Raw genomic sequence first — 22,260 nt, forward strand, 5'->3', positions numbered from 1 at the left:
CTCCCAAAAATAAGGACCAAACTAAGGTGAAACAAAGGGAAAAAACCCAAACAAACAAATACATATCATCTGTTCGATTACCTTCCGGACTCATAACCCAAAGACTCAAACTAAACATACATATCCTAAAACAATGATAGAATTACAGATTTGAAACTAGAAGACTTTCTTTACGACAACCTAAACCTAGATGAAAAAACCTTGCAAACCTCTAAAAGATGCTTCAGAGAGGAGCCACGGTGACCGTGAGACAAAAACAACACCTGAGTGTTGTTTTTGTTTTATCGGTTGTATTGTAAGATACATTTCTATTAAGTATATAAATATTTGATTTCATGAAATCCAGAATCAAGATGGTGGATGAATAAAATTTCAATCTAGTGTACCATGTTATTTAAAAAAAAAGAAAGTATATGTTCCACAAATTTAGTCATTTATAATTGCATATAGTTAATATCCTTAACATTAGTGAAAACTATGAGTAGTCAATTGACAATTGAACAAAGCAAATTAAACGTGAACTTCCAAAGCACTAGAGTACTAGAGTTTTCTCTTTATTCAAAGTATGAATATCGTATGCATATGTCAATGACTAACTATAAAATAGACACGCGTAATTAAGTGGTCACGCCCATTGGCTCCCACAATTCCACTACTTTAAACATCCATCATCTACAAGTTTCTTATTGATAATTTACTCTTTTTTTTTTTGTCAAACATTGATCATTTACATATGCATACGATATTCATACTTTGAAGGAAGAGAAAACTCTACAAAAATCCTCAAAACTAGCAACATTATATTGACTATAATCTTGATAAATTCAAAACTCTGAAATATCTGTTTAATCTGAATGAACATTCAAGCAATGATTTTGCTTATGTATAATGGAGTATACACACATTTTTTTCATATTGTAATTATAGTTAGTATCTTATATTATATAGAATATTAAACGTGGAAAAGTGAAACCGCGTCGATTCCTTGTTTCTTTGTATATGTTCTTTTAAAGTTTCGACATCTTGATGGGCTGATACAAAATATTATAGCACTCCAAATCAGATTAAAAAAACGTTCCATATTTAATCTAGTGATTAAAGCGCCACCACGATGATAGTATAAAATGCGCAAATAGGAAGCACAGAACTATAAAAGAAACCACCACAAAGACAAAACTCAAAACAAGTTGGGAAAAAAAAAAGAAACAAAACTCACAACAACATCAAGGTTTTAACTAGTTTTTTTTTTTTTTTTTTTTTATCATAACTCTTCATTGTCAAATGGCCAACAAAGCTCTCATCCATCTCCTCGTGATCTTCTTCTTGTCTCTATCACACATCTTCTTCTTCCCTTCCCATGCTTCGAGTAAGATCTTCATCTCTCTTAAATCGTACTTTATGTGATAAATATTTACATCATATGTTTTAACTTATATCATCTATATTTTTGTATGTATATAGGACTTGGGAGTTTGATGGAGAAGCCCAAAATTGATCTACCTCCACAAGATACACTAATGGTTAGTTTTTTTTTTTTTTTTTTTTTTTTTTTTTTTTTTTTTTTTTTTCACACTAATGGTTAGTTCTTAAGCTATGTATATACATATGGTATATGTGTTCTTGAAAGGTTATAATTTTGTTATTAAAGATTTAAATTTGGCTGTTTAAAATAATGTTATTAGGATGTGAAGGAGGTAGAAGAAAGAGTGGTGATGGAGTTAAACGACTATCCAGGTTCGGGTGCCAACAATCGCCACTTGCCACGACAACGAGGCTGCGTCGTCGATTGCTGATAGATATATAATGTGAAGAAAAATTAATTAATATATATTATGGTATCGATAAAATTTGATGTATAAGTAGCTACTTCTAATTATTATTACGGACTATGAATTGAGTTAGTTTAACATCGGAGACGATTAGACTATATACTTGTCTACTCTTGGGACAAAAGCATAGTTTTATTTATGTAGTTCAGTTATTAAATCCAGAGATGCTATTGTATATATATGGATGATATGTACAAGCCTTTAATTTTCAATTTGGTGATAGGATATAATTGATTTACGGCCAAATAATATAAGACTGGCGTAAAAAAAAAATTAAAATAAAGAGAAGACACTACTCTCCTTTTGATTTATATTTATCAAATTGAGTTAGTTAACATCTTAGTCTAGAAATATATTCAAATTTATATCTTGCTGATATATATATATATATATATATATATATATATATATATATATATTTTTAATCTTGCTGGTATATCTTATATCCTCGTCATGTTTTATGCCATACATTTTTTGCAATGTGATACTTTATTGATCAGTACAAAATAAAGAGTTAAAACTAAACACTGATGTGGAAAAAGAGTGGTTTAAAGTAAAACAACAACATAATTGAAGTTTTATATATGCAACACCCTAATTGTCGATGAGATAGGAATATAGAGGGACATGCAAAAAAGAGAGGTAATTAAGATACCTCGAAATGTTACCGTACATCTCCGAGTAGGTGTTGTGAGTTTATAGACAAGCAAAAAAAATTGTAGTTCAGAGTTTTGCCGAGATACAATAAAACTATTAAACATATACTTAACGTTTTAATTATTTTTAACTGATATGATTGTTAGAAGGTGAACTCTAAAATTTATATAAGATGTGATTACATAACTCTAACCAATTAACCATTGCACTAACTATGTGTATCACTTGCATGGGTATCATTCAAAATATATTAAGATGAAAATGGTAAAGAATTTCAATACCAAAAAAGGCGACAATCGATAACAAAAATAAACAGTATGTTTGACTTAAACTAATACGTTAACATATTTCAGATTATATTTAGATATTGTTATTAATTTTAAGTTATGCTCTAAAAGTTATTATTTTCTATTTTAATATATATATTCAGATAACAGTATGTTTGACTCAAACCGCTATGATATCAAATATTGAAATTATTTTCAAAATTTTGGCACTTATATTATCAACTTATAAACTTTCTATATTTTTTTAACCCTACAAAGTTTATAACCGCATTTTTACCAACTGAATTTCATATATTTTCCAAATAGTATTGTAATAAAGATATTTTTAAAACAATGTAATTTACAAAATTATAAAATTTTAAATATAAAACATATTGATAAGAAAAAATGTAGGTTGATACAGTCTCTGTAAGAATTACATTACTAACTATTGTCAACGAAAAATAAAAAAAAGATGAACTACACAAGAAATATTCATCACCCCACAACAACAACAACTTGATGTGACGAAAGAGCCCGTGGTATCGATATTAAGGTAAAACCCAACGTTTGGTTTGTCATACGGACACAACTCAAGTTTCACATCACCCTCTTGGCGGATCCTACGAGACAACCAAACACAGATCTGCTTCCTTTTTATTTATATTTTTTTTAAATAAGGTTTTGTTTCTCCATCGTCGTTACCTAATCCTAGACATGTCAATTAGGGCCAAAGCCCTAGAAAACAGCGGGCTCGGACTTCAAAATATATGTCCAGAAAAAATCGGGCTTTTCGGACTAAACCCGTTCGGGCTAAAAGATTTTTTGGGCTTAACCCGGCCGGACTCGGGCTAGCCCGGCCGGGCTCGGGCTAGCCCAAAAAGCCCTTTAAAAAATATTTAGACCTTTTTTTTTGTTAATATTTTCGTTTAGTTGTAAGATTTGTTGTAAAAAAAGTTTTGATAGAGTTGAAAATTCTAAACTTAGTTTTTTAATTGTGTATTACTATAAATCTAAGAAACAAATATTATCTCTACTACCTAATTTGAATTATTTTTATTTTATATTTTATCTAGTATAAGTTTAAAAAATTTATTTGGATTATTTATTTGATTTTAACTCTCTTTTTAAAAAACTAAATTAGTGTTAGTGGTTATTTAAATTTTGATTGACTCGTTTCATATATAGATTCTTTTTTTAAGAGATATTATAAATTATAAGTTTGTTTTTTTGTTGTCGGAAGAAAAGCCCAAAAAAGCCCGAAAAAGCCCTGTAGCCCTGTTAGGGCCGGACCGGGCTTTAAAATATAGGCTCGGAATTTTTACGGGCCGGGCTAGGCCGGACTCAAATATGTACGGGTTTTGCGGGCTTCGGGCCGGGTCGGGCCGGGCTAGCCCGATTGACATGCCTACCTAATCCCCTTCTTCTTCTTCTTCTTCTTCTTCACTGAGTCTATAGCGAACCGAGAGCAAAACCCAAATCAAATTCCTGAAGAAGCCTCTCTCACTCTCTCTCGTCTTCGTGTCCAAGGTTAGATTCTCAACCTCACGTTTCTTTTATGTTTGGATTAGATTCTTAGATTTACGATTTTAGCGGAGTCTCCTATGAAATTCGATCTGGTCTTACGTCTCTCATCGATTAGGGTTTCTAATTCGTGTCCTCAGATTTGAACTTTTTTTAGGGTTATATGATATGAATCTGTTGTGAAAACAGGGGAAAACAAAAATGGCAGCAGCAACATCAGCAGCATCTCTGTTTTCAACTGTTTCTTCTTACTCCTCTAAACCCAGTTCCTTACCACATTCAAGACTCCAAGCTGTGAAATTTAACTCAGTCCCTAGCTTCACCGGTCTCAGATCAACAACGTCTCTCATCTCTGGATCTGATGCCTCTTCCTTAACCAAGACTCTCCGCGGTTCCGTAACGAAAGCTCAAACATCTGACAAGAAGCCTTACGGATTCAAAATCAATGCTTCGTACAAAGTAGCTGTTCTTGGTGCTGCTGGTGGTATAGGTCAGCCTTTATCACTTCTCATCAAGATGTCTCCGTTAGTTTCGACGCTTCATCTTTACGATATTGCGAATGTTAAAGGAGTTGCTGCTGATCTGAGTCATTGTAATACTCCTTCTCAAGTTCGTGATTTCACCGGTCCTTCTGAGTTGGCTGATTGTTTGAAAGATGTGAATGTTGTTGTTATTCCTGCTGGTGTACCGAGGAAACCGGGTATGACTCGTGATGATCTTTTCAACATCAATGCCAACATTGTGAAGACGCTTGTTGAAGCTGTTGCTGATAACTGTCCTAATGCTTTTATTCATATTATTAGTAACCCGGTTAACTCTACGGTACCGATTGCTGCTGAAGTGTTGAAAAAGAAAGGTGTTTATGATCCTAAGAAGTTGTTTGGTGTCACTACGTTGGATGTTGTGAGGGCTAACACTTTTGTTTCTCAGAAAAAGAACCTTAAGCTTATTGATGTGGATGTTCCGGTTATTGGTGGACATGCTGGAATCACCATTTTGCCTCTTCTGTCAAAAACAAAACCATCTGTGAACTTTACCGATGAAGAGATCCAAGAGCTCACAGTTAGGATTCAGAACGCTGGAACTGAGGTTGTGGATGCTAAGGCAGGTGCTGGTTCAGCTACTTTGTCAATGGCATATGCTGCAGCAAGATTTGTCGAGTCATCTCTCCGTGCTCTTGATGGAGACGGAGATGTCTATGAGTGCTCGTTTGTGGAGTCAACTCTGACTGATCTTCCTTTCTTTGCATCGCGGATCAAGCTTGGGAAGAACGGTCTTGAAGCTGTGATTGAGTCAGACCTTCAGGGTTTAACTGAGTATGAGCAGAAAGCACTAGAAGCTCTTAAACCAGAACTGAAAGCTAGCATCGAGAAGGGTGTCGCATTTGCAAACAAACCAGCTGCTGCAGCAGCTAACTAGATCGCAATTTCACTGAAAAAAAAAAGACATCCTTCAAAGAAGCTGATAACATTTTTCTTCTGATCATTTCAAGTTTTGTTTTCTTTCCATATTTCTTGCATCGGCGAGACATTTTCGTGTTGTAGAATAAATAATGTATTAGCTTCAGTTTGAAGATTTTGGAACATGGCATTGAAGCAGAATTTATAAATCATCACCAAAAAATCATTACAGGATCAAAATGACGACAACAAAAATGGTCTTTATGATCTTCAGTCAAGCTAAGAACATTTTTCTTCTAGTCATTTCGAGTTTCTTTGTGTTTTTCTTGTTAACCTTTCTTGCACTGTTGAAACATTTCTTGTAGTATACAGAATATCACCATTATTATCTTTGTAAATATGTTTTGAATATCACCATTCTATTTTTTCTTCCACTTTTAATGAATTTAGTTTTTTTCACAACAAATATCAACAGTTAATTTTTAAAAATTCCAACCAAAATAAGATGTCTTTACAAATGAAATAAAATAAAGGAACCAAACTTATAGATATACTTTTCTAGTAAAATATGTATCTTCTATGCATATATTAATATGTGTGTGTTTAAAATTTAAATTATAAATTAGAATAATGATAAGAAAATTAAGTATTATATACATAAATATATATATATTTTGATTGAAATATTATTAAGTTATCAACCCACGACTGTCACACGAATTCGATTGGGAGACCCGATTATTTGAAAAATACTATATAAACAGATAAATTTACTATTAATAAAATTGTATATAAAACTAAATAGATTAAGATACACCCGTGCATAGCACGGGTTCTTACCTAGTATAAAATAAAAAAGAGCTGAAAAATATTATTGGTTTATTACATAGAAATTTAGGGGGTGTTATTGGTTTATTAATTTGTAAATCCATATAGAATTTGAAAATTTCTATTAATTATGAAATCAAGATATATGGATTTTGAAATAACATGTGTTTACCCATGGATTTGAATCCTTCTATTTTTCTCTTTCAATTCCATTCAATTCCATTTAAAACATAATTTGGATTCTCAAATCCAAAAACAAATGACTAAACGAATAACATATGATTTTAACTAGTATTTATAAATCATAGAACCAATAACACATGAATTTAATTAGGATTTTAAAATCAATGATTGAATAACAAATGATTTTTGTTTGGATTTCTAATTCCATATAAATCCATGAACCAATAACCCCTCCTTAAAGTTACTAAGCAAAATTAAGGTGGGTCACAATTATTTTTGGTGAAGCCACATGAATATTTACTATTTGTATTCTAAGGAAATAAATTAGTATAGAACTGTTCTTTAAATTTCTTAAATCTTTGAAAAGTAGATGTTGGGTTTACTAGGTTGTTCAGCAGTTCCTCCAACAGCCTGCGATTGTATACATTATCCGGTGTTCAGCGCCAGTGCAGACAAAATGATCTCCTTGTGGTTTGCATGGTGGTTTTTCTGTCTTTCTTCCTGTGAAAGGATTTGTCAATGGCTTGTCATCTTATAAAACATTGCCTATATATAACAAGAGAAATAAATTAATTTAAAATACTACAGAGAACATTGGTAACTAATGATGATAAATGGTGGGCAAAAGGTAAACTATATGACATACATTCATGAAGATTAGCGAGTGAAATGAGGATGATACAAAATACCAAAATTTTGGACGACGATATTGTAATTTTTCTTTTTAAAGAAACACTGTATTGTTTTATTGTAGAAAACCTTGCATGTAAAGTAACCATATATATAAAATCTCCAACTATTTTTGTAAGGTGATCCTAAAAATGCTGGTTTCGTAAATTTATTGGCTAGTTTTATATTCTTTACATTCTAGAAAATTGATGTTTAAGAGTTAATTACTCATTTGCACAAAAAAAGAGAGTTAATTACTCTTGTAATTTCGAGGATCTCCAAATGATCAATATTTGAACTTATAACAATTAGAGACTTTTAGCTATTGGTTTTGATTTACTGTCGTTATTATTAGCAATTAGTAAGATCGCTCTCATAACCTAAAACTAATAACAAGAACTTTACACAAACAAGTAGATACATTAGCATGAGATCGCGTTTTAAATGCTTAAGTTGATTAGAAATAGTTTAACCATAACAAAACACCATATTATCCATGAAGAACGTAATAGCAGAATCATTATTAGAATCATACACCACAAAACATTAAACATTTTACTATGCTACGTAAGCCAATTTGTCAGAGTTACTATTTTCATCTTTAGAACTCCAAGTTCCAGATTAGTATTCGAGACAATTGGTATTAGCAAAAAAGCAAACTTTGGATTACAAGCAAATGTGCAAACTGTAGAACCCAAATGTCTTACTTTATTGACATCGAGATTATTCGGCCAGAAATGCAACAACTTTAATCGAACATAAAGGAAACAAATTCCTTTGACCTGAAGGTCCTGAACCGACCCGTTTACTTTTATCCAATCATGGCACTGAGAATAGTGAAACCATGAAATAAAAATGTAAACTAATTTAATTTCCCAATTTTACAAAGAGGCTATAACTTAGTCCGTTATTTACTACAAAAATGCTATACCAATTCTTCAAAACATATTTTACAAACATAATCAAAGGCTATAACTTATTTTTCTCTCTTTTTTTTCGTCGAAATACTTATTTTTTCTAATCCTTTTCAAAAACTCAAATAGATGCAGCACCTGATGTGGTTTTTTTTTGGGGATTTCAATAAATTTTACGTTCAATTAAAAAAAAGAAGTTAATTATGAGCAAACAAATTAAAAAAAAAGATTATAAATGACAACTTAAAAAAAATGAATAAGGTTAACGTAAATAATACAAATAAAATATAAAACAAAAAAAGAGATGAAAAATTTAGTATTATGTATATATTACATAGACATTTAAAGTTACTAAGCAAAGTTAAGGTAGGCACAATTATTTTTAGTGAAGTCACATGAATATTTACTATCTGTACTATAAGGAAATAAATTGGTATATAATTGCTCTTCAAATTTCTTAAAACTTTGAAAAGGAGGTGTTGGGTTAATTATATATTAAGCAGTTCCTCCAACAGCCTGCGATGGTAGTCGTTGTCAGCTGTTCATCGCCAGTGCAAACGAAATGATCTCCTTGTGGTTTGCATGGTGGTTTTCCTGTCTTTCTTCCTGTGATAGGATTTGTCAATGGCTTGTCATCTTTAAAAAAATTGCCTATATATAACAAGAGAAATAAAGGATTTTAAAATACTATAGAGAATATTGGTAACTAATGATGATTACTCATGGGGAAAATGTAAACTATATGACATACATTCATGAAGATTAACCAGTGAAATGAGGATGATACAAAATACAACAATTTTGGATAACGACATTGTAGTTTTCTCTTTAAAGAAACGTTTTATTGTTTTATGGTAGAAAACCTTACATGTAAAGTAAACATATATATAAAAGTCTCGAACTATTTTTGTAGGGTAATCCTAAAAATGCTGTTTTTTAAAAATTTGTTTGGCTAGTTTTATATTCTTTATATTCGGAGAAATTGATGTTTAAGAGTTAATTACTCGTTTCCACAAAATGAGAGAGTTAATTACTCGATCTGCAAATGATCAACATTTGAAAACTTATAACAATTAAATATTTTTAGCCATTAGTTTAGATTTACGGTCGTTAGAATTAGTTATGTAAATATTATAATTTTGTTATAAGAAGGGGAACATGTTCAAAATCCAAGCTTCATTCGAGAAAAAGACAGATGCAATAAGTCTAACCATATAACAAAACACATATCATCCTTGAAGAACGTAATACATGTTTCCGTATTAGAATTAGAATCAGTATTAGAATCATACACCCAATAGTAATTCTTTTTGTAACCAAATCAAACAATCAATATAACTATAGGAGTCTCATCAATTACCCACCAAACATTATAATACTAAGCTACGTAAGCTAATTTGTTAGAGACTCTTGTCATAGTTAGAACTCCAAATTCCAGATTAGTATTCGAGACAGTTGGTATAAGCAAAAGTGCAAACTTTGGAGTACTAGCAAATGTGCAAACTGTAAAAAATATTGAGTGAAGTTGAAAATAGGTTGCGTGAAGATTTGGTTTCCAAAAAATACATGCATTTTAAATTAAAATGATAATGTCCACTTGTCTGGTTATATGGTTAGTAGGATAAGATTTCTTAGGCTATGTTTGATAATAGGGATAGTAGATCTAATTGTTAAGACATTTTTACCATTAATAGATTAATTTATTTGTTCTTTGTACCAGTGGCATATGATGTAATATCCAATAAATTTAAAATTAAGTTTGCGAATTTAGACTATCTATTTTGGAGGGCGAAGGAATTAGGAGGCCGTGAAAAAGCCTTCCGAAACTTTGCTTGGATAATGTGGTTGGTCTGGTAGGCCCGTAGCTCAAAGGTATTTGAGAACAAGGACACCCACTTTGCCGACACGTTTCAGCATGCCTCGAAGGAAGTAGAATCTTTTCGAGTAGCACGAGCCCGCGAAACGATCCGCAATCCCTAGTTATCTCATCGTTCCACAGAGCCACTCCCAGCCAACTCTCCAGTTTGCCAGGCAGATGGATCTTGGGTGGATACTTGCACTCTAAGTAGTATTGGTTGGATTTAAGAGCAAATCGAATTATGATTCATATAAGTTTAAAGAGCTTTCGTAGATGCTTATTCCCGCTTCACGCAGAGTTTGAGACTTTCCTTTGTGCAATGAGATTTTCTTATTTTACTTTCTCTATTTGACGTTAGTTTTAAGACAGATTACATGGAGTTAACTCAGGTTTTACACACTCACGATGAGTGACTTGCTTTTTCGTCAGAGTTAGAAGATTTTAGCTTTTTGAAGTCATTTTCCCTTTTTTAGTTTATTTTTTATTCCACGTTGTAACAACACCCGTGCTGACTACTTTGCAAAGAAGGCACGAACACGCATTTCTATATTTTCCCATGAAAGCTCTGCAACTCTGCACTGGTTTTTTTTTTTTAACACCACTCCGGACTAGTTTTTTCCAGAAGGAAAACCGTTCAATTTTATCTTGAATGGATTGAACTATTTTTGCTATAAAAAAAAATGACAAAGACTTTATTATCTTTGTTAATACATGTTCTGAAATTAAATTTAGTTAAGCCTCTTTCAAAAAAAGAAGTTAAATTTAGTTCTTCATGACGTTGGTTTTAAATAATTACTTAAACAATAAAGTTTTTTTTTTTTGACAAAAGTCATAGCGAAAGTAATTATGAGCAAAAGAAATTCAAAACTTTATTTATCATTTTATTTATCATTTATAATATATGAAAATTTACAAAATGAAATAAGGTGAGCATAAATAATACAAAACAGAAAATAAAGTAAATAAATAGAGACTTTTAAAGCTATTAAGCAAAACTAAGGTAGGCGTTATTTTGTTTAGTGAAGTCACATGAATATTTAGTATTTATATTATAAGGAAAAAAAATTGGTATATAAATGCAATTTCATTGTTTTAATTAGGTTGTTCAGATTTATTAGCAGATGCGCCAACAATCTTCGATACTATATACTTTCATGTCATGGTATGAGCAGACAAAATAATTTTTTTCTGGTTTGCATGGTGGTTGTCCTGTCTTTTCTCCTGTTCTAGGATTTGTCAATGGTTTGTCATCTTTGAAAAGACCTATTTATAAAAAGAGCAATAATGAATTTCAAAATATAACGGAGAATATTGGTAACTAATAATGATTAGTGATAAGCAAAATGTAAACTATATGACATACATTCATGAAGATTAGCGAGTGAAACGAGGATGATACAAAATACCGCAATTTTGGATGACGACAATATTATTTATCTCTTTAAAGAAATGTTTTGTTGTGTTATGGTAGAAAACCTTACATGTAAAGTAATTATATATATAAGTCTCCAACTATTTTTCTACGGTGATCCCAAAAAAACTCTTTTTAAATTCGTTTGGCTAGCTTTATTTCTTTATATTCCAGAAAATTGATGTTTAAGAGTTAATTACTCGTTTGCACACAAAAGAGAGAGAGTTAGTTACTCATTTCGAGGATCTTCAAATGATCAATATTTGAAAACTTATAACTATTTGGCATTTTTAGCCATTGGTTTAGACTTATGGTCGTTATAAGTTATGTAACTATTATTATTTAGACATTTTTATCATTAATAAATTTTTGTTGTTTGTTCGTCATATGACGTAGTATTCAATAAAGTTAATCTTAAGTTTTTTTAATGTACTTTCTTTTTAATTTTAGTTGGATTTTTCAAAAATGGGTCATATGATATAGGGCAAAGTATATATAAGTCAAATATATAAAATTACCACCAAAAAGAGCAAGAATCAGATTTGTGTTTGGGGTATTTCGATTAATTACAAATAATTTAGGATGATTCATATAAATTATGGTTTGCGATACTTTCCATAAGTTTTTTCTTTAATAATAAACAACTATTAAAGATTAATTTTAAAAGATTTTTTCTTTTTGTCGTCTTATTATATCATAAGAGATATTTAATCTAATTCTATCATGATAATATTTAACTATATGCAGCATATACGAATATGATGAACAACTCCCACGAACAACGATTCCACGACGCAGCTTTTCCGGAACACTTGGATCTTCAACGGATGGTTCTGCATGTACGACATTCCTACGATTGACATGCTCTCCCCGCAATACTCGAGACCACTACGAACGGCTCAGTATGCGGCACTCTGAATCTCAGATAAGCTTTGCACCATTAATCTGCAAAAAACTGCGTTATCTGGAAATCGAATCCCATACCTGGTGTAGAAGTATTAATGTTTGAACGACATGTGTCCCCCCATGAAGTTTCATATAGTACCATAATAACACAGATTTCGGGTCTCGTCTCCAGTCCACACAAAACGAAAGTTAAACTTCAGTTTCCCCCTAAATTGAAAGTTTGAGACTTCAGTCTCCATAAATTCAAATTTCGTGGTTTATCTTCGGTTTACTGTGCCGAAAACCAAATTAACCGCTTAACATCGAAAGTAAACCGGATTTACCCAGAAACCAACTCGATTAGTAAACCGCCTTCCTTCTTCTTCTTCCTCCTCCTCACTGTTTAACGCAGAGCGCCTCTGTTTCTCCGTTCTTCTTCTCTCTGAGTTTTTCCATCTTTCTCTCTGTTTTTCAATTTTCCACTGATTCGGTTTTCTTTTTCTCTTTTTTTTTACACTAGTTTATTAATTACTACATAAATTTATCTTCTAATTACTAGTTTATTACATATATAAACTGATATTTCATTAGTTTTTAGAAGTTTGAAACATGGCATTGAATGTTGATCCTCAAAATCACACAAGTACGTATTCGGAGTCTTAAGGGTGAAAGAAGAATCTCTTATTTAATGACGAGCCGACGATTACAAAAAAAGACGAGCTAAAAACTGAGTATACGAGCCGAGCCGCAAAGTGCTCTGACGGTTTTACGAAATTCTCTGTGAAAGCGGTTATTTCGGGATCCCTTCCTATCATTCTCTTTTTTCTATTTATAGGGTACAGGGAGTAGGTACCCTATGTGTGCGAAATGTCTTTTTTACCCTTTGGTTGGTGGAGGGATTTTGCTGGGCCTTCCTTGGGCTTCTGAGAATTGTGAGCCCGTCAAGGGGTTTTGGGCTTGAGCCCAAAACCTACCATCAACAGTAGCCCCCCAACCCTAGTGCGTAATGATGACGCGGCTAGGGTTGCAATCATTTCGCCGTTCTCGCTTCAACTCCCTTCGCGTGTTACCGAGGCACGTGTTGAGGACGCGCCTTCTGGTTCGTCCGCTGCTTTTTTCGAGGAATCGGGAACCGGATCGTTTGCGTGTAACGGGCGGTGAAGACGTGATGATTACATCGTTCTTCGAGGCAATGATGACGCGGTTTTTCTTCGACCGACTCCCTCTATAAATACTCTGCCCCTTCCTCATTTCTCTTATTCTTCCTCCGCACCAGCAGAAGGTATTTTTCTCCGTTCTCTCTCTTCTCTTCTTCTGTTCGTCGCTTTCTTTTTCCGATAATGTCTTCCAACTCCGGTTCCCGAGATTCCTTCTCCGATCACCGTCAGTCTCGTACTACCGAGGACTCCGCTGTCCAATCCATCGACCGCTTTCTGAACGAGTCGCCTGATAGTCGTCGGGGTCGTAGATCTAGGTCTTCCAGTGTGTCGGCGTCGTCGGTTGTGAGGAGTTCGGCAGATGCCACGGAGTTGCAACGTCGCGAGCTCTTATGCCTAACAGGAGCTGCCGGGCCGAGCGCCGCTACCAAACCTGCTACGACAATGTATCTTCGTGATGAGGATAGCAACGCGGCGTTTTCGGACGAGGATGATATCCCATTAATTAGACGAAAAACTGCTTTGGCCAGAACGGGCCCGTCTCGCGGTGCGGCGTCTTTGATTCCAGGTCGCCTGGATGACGTTCCTGCTCAACCAAGGGGTCCGGCTCCTGGTGTCGCAGATTATCTTCGCCCGTCGTCTTCGACGGATGAATCGATCGAGCTCTCACTGCACTTCTCTGACGCCCCGGCTAATCTCGTCACACTGGTTCCAAGTGCTTCGGATCGACCTTGGACGGCTCCGCCAGGTTAACTCTGCGTTTATGAGAAGCATATCACCGATTGTGGGCTGACCTTCCCGATTCCCGCCTTCCTCTTGCAGTACGCTTTGCGGCGACAGATGGCTTTTGCGCAACTATCCCCTGCTGCAATTCGAAACGCCTACAGTCTGATCCGTCTAGCGGAGAGGTGCGGCGTCGAGCCTCGTTGTTCTCTGTACGAGGAGTTGACGACGAAGAAGAACTTTGGGAAATCTAAGCTAGGCCTGGTGTATACCCAGTCTTCGTTGACCCCAAAGTTGGTCGTCGGTGCGAAGAGCAAGACCAACGATTGGCTTCGTTGGTACTTCTTTGTTAAAGTTAACAATGAGTCCGCCGGGGACGTAGTGGTCACGAACTACCATGGGTGGACTGTTTCACCCGGTAGTTTGCTTATATCTCCGAGGTCGATCCCTCTTTATCTGATAATTTTATCTGACTTGTTTCTCTTGTTTCTTTCTTTTTGCAGTTCGTTGTCCCAAGATCTTCGACCCGTACCCCGAGAAGCTTCGCGACGACGTTCAGAAAATTCTAGCTTTGTGCCCGTATACTTGGCCCGGCGAAGAAGATCCTGTTCGTCGCCCTTCTTCGAAACCAAAAGGAAAGAGCCGCAAAGGAGGTTCTTCGAAAACAAGAAAAACTAACAAGAATCCAGGTTGGCTTCGATCCCTCCCTTTATTCCACTTTTTCGACGAGCGCGTATATTTATTTATATTCTTCGCTTCTTTTTATATATCAGCTTCTTTAACGATTATGGGGAAGCTGAATGTTGACGCGGTGGGTGACTACTCTTCAAGATACAAGAAGAGGTCTGCTACGACGCCAGCGAAGACGTCCCGAGAAGAGGAGGAGGCTATGGCCTTGGGGAAGCGTCTCTCTTTAGCGTAATACGAGGCTAAGGAGAGGGAACGATGATCTTCAGGTCGTCAGGATAGGAGAGAAGAAGGTGACCGTCGTGATCGACGCGGTCATGATGTTGGTGGTGTCGATCGTTCGGACGTAAGATCCGACGTAGAGAGGGAGAGAAGGGATAAGGAGGTGGCTGAGGCGCGGTCGGCTAAACTACCTGTTGCCGAGACTTCTCATGATGTGCCCTTAAGTGGCAGGGAGGTCGTTCTGTATGACAACTCTCAGGTCGAGCCGACCAGAAAGCGGGCTGCGGATGAGTCCAAGACGGTGAGTTCGGACCCGACCAAGAAACAAAGGACGGCCTGGGCCCCGGATTATAGGTGGCGATATGATTACAACGGGCGCGACGTTCATATCTCGACTGATTCCACATCCTGTGCGGAGCTATTCCGCAAGATTCACGTCGGTCCATCTCCTTTCTTCGAGCTCCAAGATATGTGGGAGAGAACGGCGTTCACTGACGCTGCGAAGAAGACCGTTGCGGTAATGCTTTAAGAATTTTTCGCAATACTCTGTTATTAAGTATTTCGCATCCTGACCGAGCCCTTACTTTTGTAGGCCATTACCGCGATTAACCGGATGGCGTACATGTACGAGCGTCGCCTCCGCGTTGTTGCTGAACAGAACACAGCTTTGAAGGAGCACCAGAGAGCTTTGGCGGCCGAGACGAAAAGGGCCGACCAGGCATCGAAGGGCCTGGAGACTGCTAACTCCGAGGTGCAGCTTCTTCGCGAGGAGGTTGCCAAATTGAAGGAAGAGCGAGATAACACTCTCTTAGAACGGGAGCGCTGTCTCGAAGAGTTGTCAAAGTCCCGAGTCGACTTCAAGCATTATGCTGAGTGGTCGCAGGCCGAGGAGGCAAGGCTTCGGGAGCGGCGTGCCGAATATGCTCGCATCCACGTAACCAAGGCTCTCAAGGAAGCTGCTGGCCACGTCTTGACGGGATCCAGATGCACTTCACTACCAGGGACGCGGCGCATCCCAAATTTCTTGATTACAATCAGGCTATCGGGAGCGTGAATCTGCTGAAGACGCTGGCCGAGTCTGGGGAGATCGTCCTAAACTCCAAGGACGTAATCGAGAGACTCGAGGCCGATGTGGAGGATCTTAAGAACGAGGTGAACGCGTTCGAAATTGCCGACCTTGAAGAAGGTTGGGCTGATGTTCGGACTTTCTTCAAGGGTCCTCTTGCCATCGAAGAATTTGCTCCCTCCGTTGCTGATGCTGATGAAGGGATTGCTGTTGATGCGGACGCCGTGGATCAAGTCGTTGCGGATCCGGTTACTGGCGACAGAAGTGTCCAGGTCGAAGATCCTCCTCAAGATGAGGCAGCGTCTTGAGATTTATGTTGTTTTTTTTTTTAAGTTATCTGCCGCGTAGTCGGTTTTTTGTAAGACTCTTCGCCACTTCTGTTGGCTTTTTATCGAATATTTTAACGCTTTATTCTTGTGCGTATACTGTCGAGGTCGGTCTTTATGTGCTTCGTACCTTTGGGTCGGGCCCAAGACACTCGGTGATACGACCTTCGAGGACGTACCGCACAAGTTATTGAGGACGACCTTAATAACTTGGTCGATAATCGTGTTTGGGTCGGGTCCAAGACACTCGGTGGTACGACCTTCGAGGTCGTTCCGCGCAAGTTTATTGAGGACGACCTCAATAACTTGGTCGATAATCGTGTTTGGGTCGGGCCCAAGACACTCGGTGGTACGACCTTCGAGGTCGTTCCGCGCAAGTTTATTGAGGACGACCTCAATAACTTGGTTGATAATCGTGTTTGGGTCGGGCCCAGAACATTTTTAGGTGCGACCTCCGAGGTCGGCTTATCCTGTTCGAATGATTAAAACGAGCCTGATTGCGAGTTCGGCCTCGGCTTACGTGATTGGTCGTTTTAATCGTGCGAGTACGGAACTCGGCTTTCGTTCGATTAGACACCGGGCCAGGGTGCTAACGTATTTCGTTTCGTTTCTGTCTTTAGAAAGATAGATTTTATTAATATTTGCAGTTGTGCCTCGTAAACGAGGCTGCCTACGTATCCTCTGATCGGAGGGATCAAGCCGCTCGTAGTTCACATTACATAGTAAGGCATCGGTAAGGCCGAGCTCTTTTTTTTTTTTTTTTTAAAATAGTATCGCTTCAGATGCATCGAATTCCATGTGCGGGGGACTTCGACGCCGGACATTGTGAGGATCTCGTAGTCTCCGGGTTGGACGATCTTCGATATCTGATAGGGACCTTCCCAATTCGCGCCGAGCTTCCCGGTGTTGAGTTCGACCGTGTTTTCGAACACTTTTCTGAGGACAAGGTCGCCTTCGACAAAATGTCGATTATGGACTTTCTTGTTGTAGTATTTCGCAGCGGCAAGCTGATAATTCTGGATTCGGCACAGTGCGACGTTGCGGTTTTCTTCTAGATCGTCGAGGCTGTGTCTCATCATCTCGTCGTTGAGGTTGTTATCCTGTACCATCATGGAGCGACGGAGGCTCGCACATCCTACCTCGGCTGGGGCCATTGCTTCCACTCCATAAGCCAAGGAGAAAGGCGTATATTTGGTAGCGCTACGCGGGGTCGTTCGATAAGACCATAGGACGCTGTCGAGCTCGTCTGCCCAGACTCCTTTCTGGGCTTCGAGCCGTTTCTTGAGTCTGGCTAGTATTGTCTTGTTTGTTGCTTCAGCCTGACCGTTGCCTTGGGGGTAGCCCGGCGTTGACTTGTTCAGACGAATTTTCCAGCTAGCGCTGAAATCTTTGAACTGTAGCGAAATAAACTGCGAGCCGTTGTCTGTGATTATTTCGTACGGTAGGCCGTGCCGACAGATGATGTATTTCCAAACGAAGTTTTGTACGTCTTTGGCTTTGATCGTTGCATAGGATTCGGCTTCGACCCACTTGGTGAAGTAGTCAGTCATGACGAGGATGAAGCGTTTTTGCCGCGAAGCTGGAAGTGGACCGACGATGTCCATGGCCCACCGCATGAAAGGATATGGCGCGGCACCAGCTTTCATTAGTTTGGTCGGCTGATGAATGACGGGGGCGTGCCGTTGGCATTGCTCGCACTTGAGCACGTAGTTTTTACAATCCGAGATCATCGTCGGCCAGTAGTAGCCGAGCATTCTGATTTTGAGTGCGATAGATCGTCCTCCTGAATGGTTTCCACCTGCTCCCTCGTGTGTCTCTTTCATGACTTCTGCCGCGTCCGCCTTATGGAGGCAGCTGAGTATTGCCCCGGAGGCGTTGTACCGAAGTAAGTGTTTGCGGTACAGCGTATATCTTGACGCTTTGGCGCGTAACCGCCGTGCTTCCCATTTATCCACCGGAATTGTACCATCTGACAGGAAGTCGCGTATTTCGCGGCGCCAATCGTCGGGGTCGCTTGTCTGATCTGGCGCTGCACGGCTGCACACGAAATTGACGGACTCGATTCCCTCGATGCTGGGGCAGTCGATGCTTTCGAGTGGTATTACACGGCGAAGGTCTGGGTCAGACGTAGAGGCTAGCGGTGCTAGCGCATCTGCGGGAGCGTTATCTCCTCGCGGTATCTTGGTTAACTCAAACTCCGTGAATTGTTTAGCCAGGCGTTGGACGACCTTGAGGTAAGCGTCTATTCTATCGTTTCTGGCTTTATAGTCACCGCTATACTGGCTTGCTACGAGCTGTGAATCGATCATGGCTCGAAGTCGTCGGATGTTCATTCCAATCGCGAGTCGGAGTCCAGCAATGAGTGCCTCGTACTCGGCGACATTGTTTGTTGCCGTGAAACATAATCTGAAGGATTGTTCTAACATTTCCCCGGTTGGAGAAACGAGCCTGATGCCGACACCTGACCCATGTGAAGAGGACGATCCGTCGGAATAGAGGGTCCAAGTTCCATTCGTCTGATCGGTGTTTGGCGAGGTGTCATTCAAATCCGCTGTTAGTGACGGTAGTTCGACGATGAAGTCGGCAAGAACTTGAGATTTCATGGCTGGCCGAGCCCGGAAGTCGATGACGTATTCGCTGAGTTCGACGGCCCACTTGGTCATTCTTCCCGATAGGCTGGGACTGTGCAATGCGGCTTTGATGGGCTGGTTCGTGAGAACTGCTACGGTATGGGACTGGAAATAGGGATGCAGCTTCCTTGCCGACGTAACGACTGCTAGCGCGGCTTTTTCCATTGTAGGATAGCGGACCTCGGCCTCGATTAGCGATATACTTACGTAGAAGATTGGCCTCTGTTCGCCGCGGTCGTCTCGTACTAGTACCCCGCTGACGGCCCAACTGGACACAGCTATGTATAAGAATAAAGTTTCGCCGTTCTCAGGTTTTGCGAGTACCGGTGGCGTCGTCAGATACGTCTTAAGCTCGGTGAATGCTTTCTCGCTTACGTCGTCCCAGGTAAACTTGTCTCTACGCTTTAGGAGGTTGTAGAACGGCAGACATTTGTCCGTCGACCTTGAGATGAATCGGTTGAGGGCCGCGATCCTGCCGGTCAGCCGTTGTACTTCCTTGGCGTTTCTGGGAGAGGGTAACTCTAGTATAGCGCGAATTTGCTTTGGGTTGGCTTCTATCCCTCTCTTGGTGACGACGTAACCCAAGAACTCACCGGAAGTTACCACAAACGTACATTTGGCCGGGGTTCAACTTCATTTGGTATTTGTTTGTCACATCGAAGCATTGTCGGAGGTTCTGAACGTGGTCATCTGCTTTTAGAGACTTTACGAGCATATCGTCGATGTAGACTTTGACAGTTCGACCGAGCTATTCGGCGAACATTTTGTTGACGAGGCGTTGGTACGTCGCTCCGGCATTTTTCAGACCAAAAGGCATCACCTTATAGCAATACGTCCCGCGATCAGTGATGAAGGACGTCTTTTCCTGATCGTCTTTGTGCATGAGAATTTGGTTATATCCAGAGAAAGCGTCCATGAACGATAAGAGCTCATTCCCTGCGGTGGCTTCAACTAGTCGGTCGATGTGTGGCAAAGGGTAGCTATCCTTTGGACATGCTTTGTTTAGATCGGTGAAGTCGACGCACACCCGCCATTTGCCGTTCTTCTTTTTTACTACGATGGGATTCGCCAACCATTCTGGATACCAGACTTCGATGATGGAGCCGGCGCCTAGCAGCTTTTCGACCTCGTCATTTACTGCTTTGGCTCGTTCCGGACGCAGTTTCTTTTCTGCTTGACAGACTTGAACGTTGGATCCACGCCTAGCTCGTGAGACGTTATCGAGGGATCGATGCCTGTCATATCTTCAACGCTCCAAGCGAAGGTCGACGAATTCCCCTTGAGGAGGGCTACAAGGGGCGTTTTGATTTCTGGACTGATCTAGAGTCTGATACTAACACATCGTAGTGGATCTGACGCGTCAATATTCACGAGTTTTGTTCGGCTTAGCTCTGATTCCTCATAGGATTTGCCCGGTGCTTTTACTGTTTTTGAGATGGGCGCGGGCTCCTCTTTCTTTGGTTGCTATAATTTCTTTTCGGCGCGGTTCTTGTGTTCGATCAGGAAACACGTTCGCGCTACTTGCTGATTTCCTTTGAGAGTGAAAATTCCTTTTTGAGTGGGAAACTTGACGCACTGGTGATAAGTGGATGCGACGGCCTGCATTTGATGAAGCCACGGCGTCCCCAAGATTACGTTGTATATCGCCGGTTTATCGATAACAATGAATTTCACCCAGGCGATCGTACCACCAACGAATGTGGGAAGTTTGATGGTGCCTAAGGACATGATGAAGTCACCGTCGAATCCGGCTAAAGGTCGGGAGCGCGGCTTTATACGTCGGTCGGCTACATTCATCGCGGTGAGAGTATCTTTAAAAATTAGGTCGACTGAGCTGCCCGTATCGATCATAACGCGCGTGATTCGGCTATCGCTGACGATTAGCTCGACGACCAGGGGGTCGTTGTGAGTTAGGTCGATTCCGACGAGGTCTTCTTTTGTGAAAGAAATGGGTTCGATTTTCTCGGAAGGTTGGCTCGGCGTTACTGGCCACGTCTCCATCATTTCGGCTTTCTTTCGGTACTGCTTGATTGAACGGACCGAATCGTTGCAATTTTGAAGGCCGCCCATGATCATATGGATTTGTCGGACGACGATGGGAGCGTCGGCGACAGCTTTGCCTTGGCGCTGTCTTTTGGCCGAATCGTTTGCTTGATCGTCGCCTCCAGCTGCTCCGTCGGCTCGATCCTGGAGAAATTGCCGAGCAGTGGCCTTGTTCCGTTTTTGGTTTTTATTACCCCCTTGGGCTCGGTCACATTCGATTGCGATTCCCCCGCTCTTGTACTTAGCCATGAGGAGCCCTTGCAGGTAGCGGCAATCCTCCGTCGCGTGGGCCTTGCTTTTATGATACTCGCAATATACTGTCCCTGTTACAACGTCGTCGGTGTCTCTCGCCCATTTATTCCAAGGTTTGGGCGCCGACCCTTCACCATTTATGGCGAACGTGGCCGGCTTTCTACTTTGGCTAACGTTGCGGTCTAGATGTTGTCTTGGCTCTGCTGGTTTTACCACAGGAGCTTCTTTTGGTGCCGAAGCCTTGGTTACACCGTACTTTCGTGAGAGGATGAGCCGCTCTTCCTCTAACTCGATGTACCTCGTCGCTCTATGGAGCGCATCTTCGAGCGTGTTTGGTACGTGCAGCATGATATCGTTCCTAAATCTTGAATCATACCACACCGAGTTGCGCAGGGCTACGATCGCGGCTTCGTCTGGAATGACGATTCGGGTGATGACGTCTTTAAAGCGATCGATAAATAGTCGGAGGGACTCCGTGGGTCCTTGCGAGAGGGACCAGAGGTCGGCATTGGACGTCTGGTTCTGTGTGAGCGGCGAGTAATGCTTGAGGAACGTTACGGACAGTTCACGATAGCTGCTGATCGAGTTCGGCTTAAGTTTTGAAAACCATTTGAGGGCGGCGCCGGTTAGATGTTCGGTGAAAATCTGGCATTGTCCTGCTTCGAAATTTTCATTGGTTAGTTCGGTGCGGTTGATTGCGATGCTAAACGACGTCAGGAATTCTTTTGGA

At 39.6% G+C, this 22,260-nt stretch overlaps 2 protein-coding genes and 1 long non-coding RNA gene across 4 annotated transcripts; 2 read left to right on the forward strand and 1 right to left on the reverse strand.

The window, feature by feature from the left end:
- Positions 1-987: 987 nt before the first annotated feature.
- LOC9313634 lies at positions 988-2,041 on the forward strand. The gene is made up of 3 exons (XM_021024011.1): positions 988-1,366; positions 1,462-1,520; positions 1,683-2,041. The coding sequence occupies exons 1-3, from the start codon at positions 1,282-1,284 to the stop codon at positions 1,791-1,793; spliced, it is 255 nt and encodes an 84-aa protein (XP_020879670.1). The 5' UTR covers positions 988-1,281; the 3' UTR covers positions 1,794-2,041.
- A 2,128-nt stretch (positions 2,042-4,169) lies between these two features.
- LOC9311912 (malate dehydrogenase, chloroplastic) lies at positions 4,170-5,885 on the forward strand. Of its 2 annotated transcripts, none has more exons than XM_021025603.1 (2): positions 4,170-4,283; positions 4,475-5,885. In XM_021025603.1, the coding sequence occupies exon 2, from the start codon at positions 4,478-4,480 to the stop codon at positions 5,693-5,695; it is 1,218 nt and encodes a 405-aa protein (XP_020881262.1). In that variant the 5' UTR covers positions 4,170-4,283; positions 4,475-4,477; the 3' UTR covers positions 5,696-5,885. The 2 variants fall into 2 exon arrangements, with proteins under 2 accessions (XP_020881262.1, XP_002875844.1); XM_002875798.2 differs by having other exon boundaries at positions 4,170-4,282; positions 4,466-5,885.
- A 2,686-nt stretch (positions 5,886-8,571) lies between these two features.
- LOC110228618 lies at positions 8,572-9,310 on the reverse strand. Its single transcript, XR_002332087.1, has 2 exons — positions 9,022-9,310; positions 8,572-8,921 (listed from the first exon to the last, which is right to left on the reverse strand). It is a non-coding gene; the product is annotated as an uncharacterized LOC110228618 (long non-coding RNA).
- Between the last annotated feature and the right edge of the window lie 12,950 nt (positions 9,311-22,260).

This window comes from Arabidopsis lyrata, assembly GCF_000004255.2.
Source record: "Arabidopsis lyrata subsp. lyrata unplaced genomic scaffold ARALYscaffold_5, whole genome shotgun sequence".
Lineage (NCBI taxonomy): Eukaryota > Viridiplantae > Streptophyta > Magnoliopsida > Brassicales > Brassicaceae > Arabidopsis > Arabidopsis lyrata.

Bases quoted from the DNA above. Each gene is read 5' to 3' on its own strand.
- LOC9313634 (XM_021024011.1), top strand. From the start codon at position 1,282: ATGGCCAACAAAGCTCTCATCCATCTCCTCGTGATCTTCTTCTTGTCT. The intron at 1,367-1,461 runs GTAAGATCTTCA...GTATGTATATAG, and splicing joins CTTCCCTTCCCATGCTTCGA to GACTTGGGAGTTTGATGGAG. The intron at 1,521-1,682 runs GTTAGTTTTTTT...TAATGTTATTAG, and splicing joins CTCCACAAGATACACTAATG to GATGTGAAGGAGGTAGAAGA.
- LOC9311912 (XM_021025603.1), top strand. From the start codon at position 4,478: ATGGCAGCAGCAACATCAGCAGCATCTCTGTTTTCAACTGTTTCTTCT.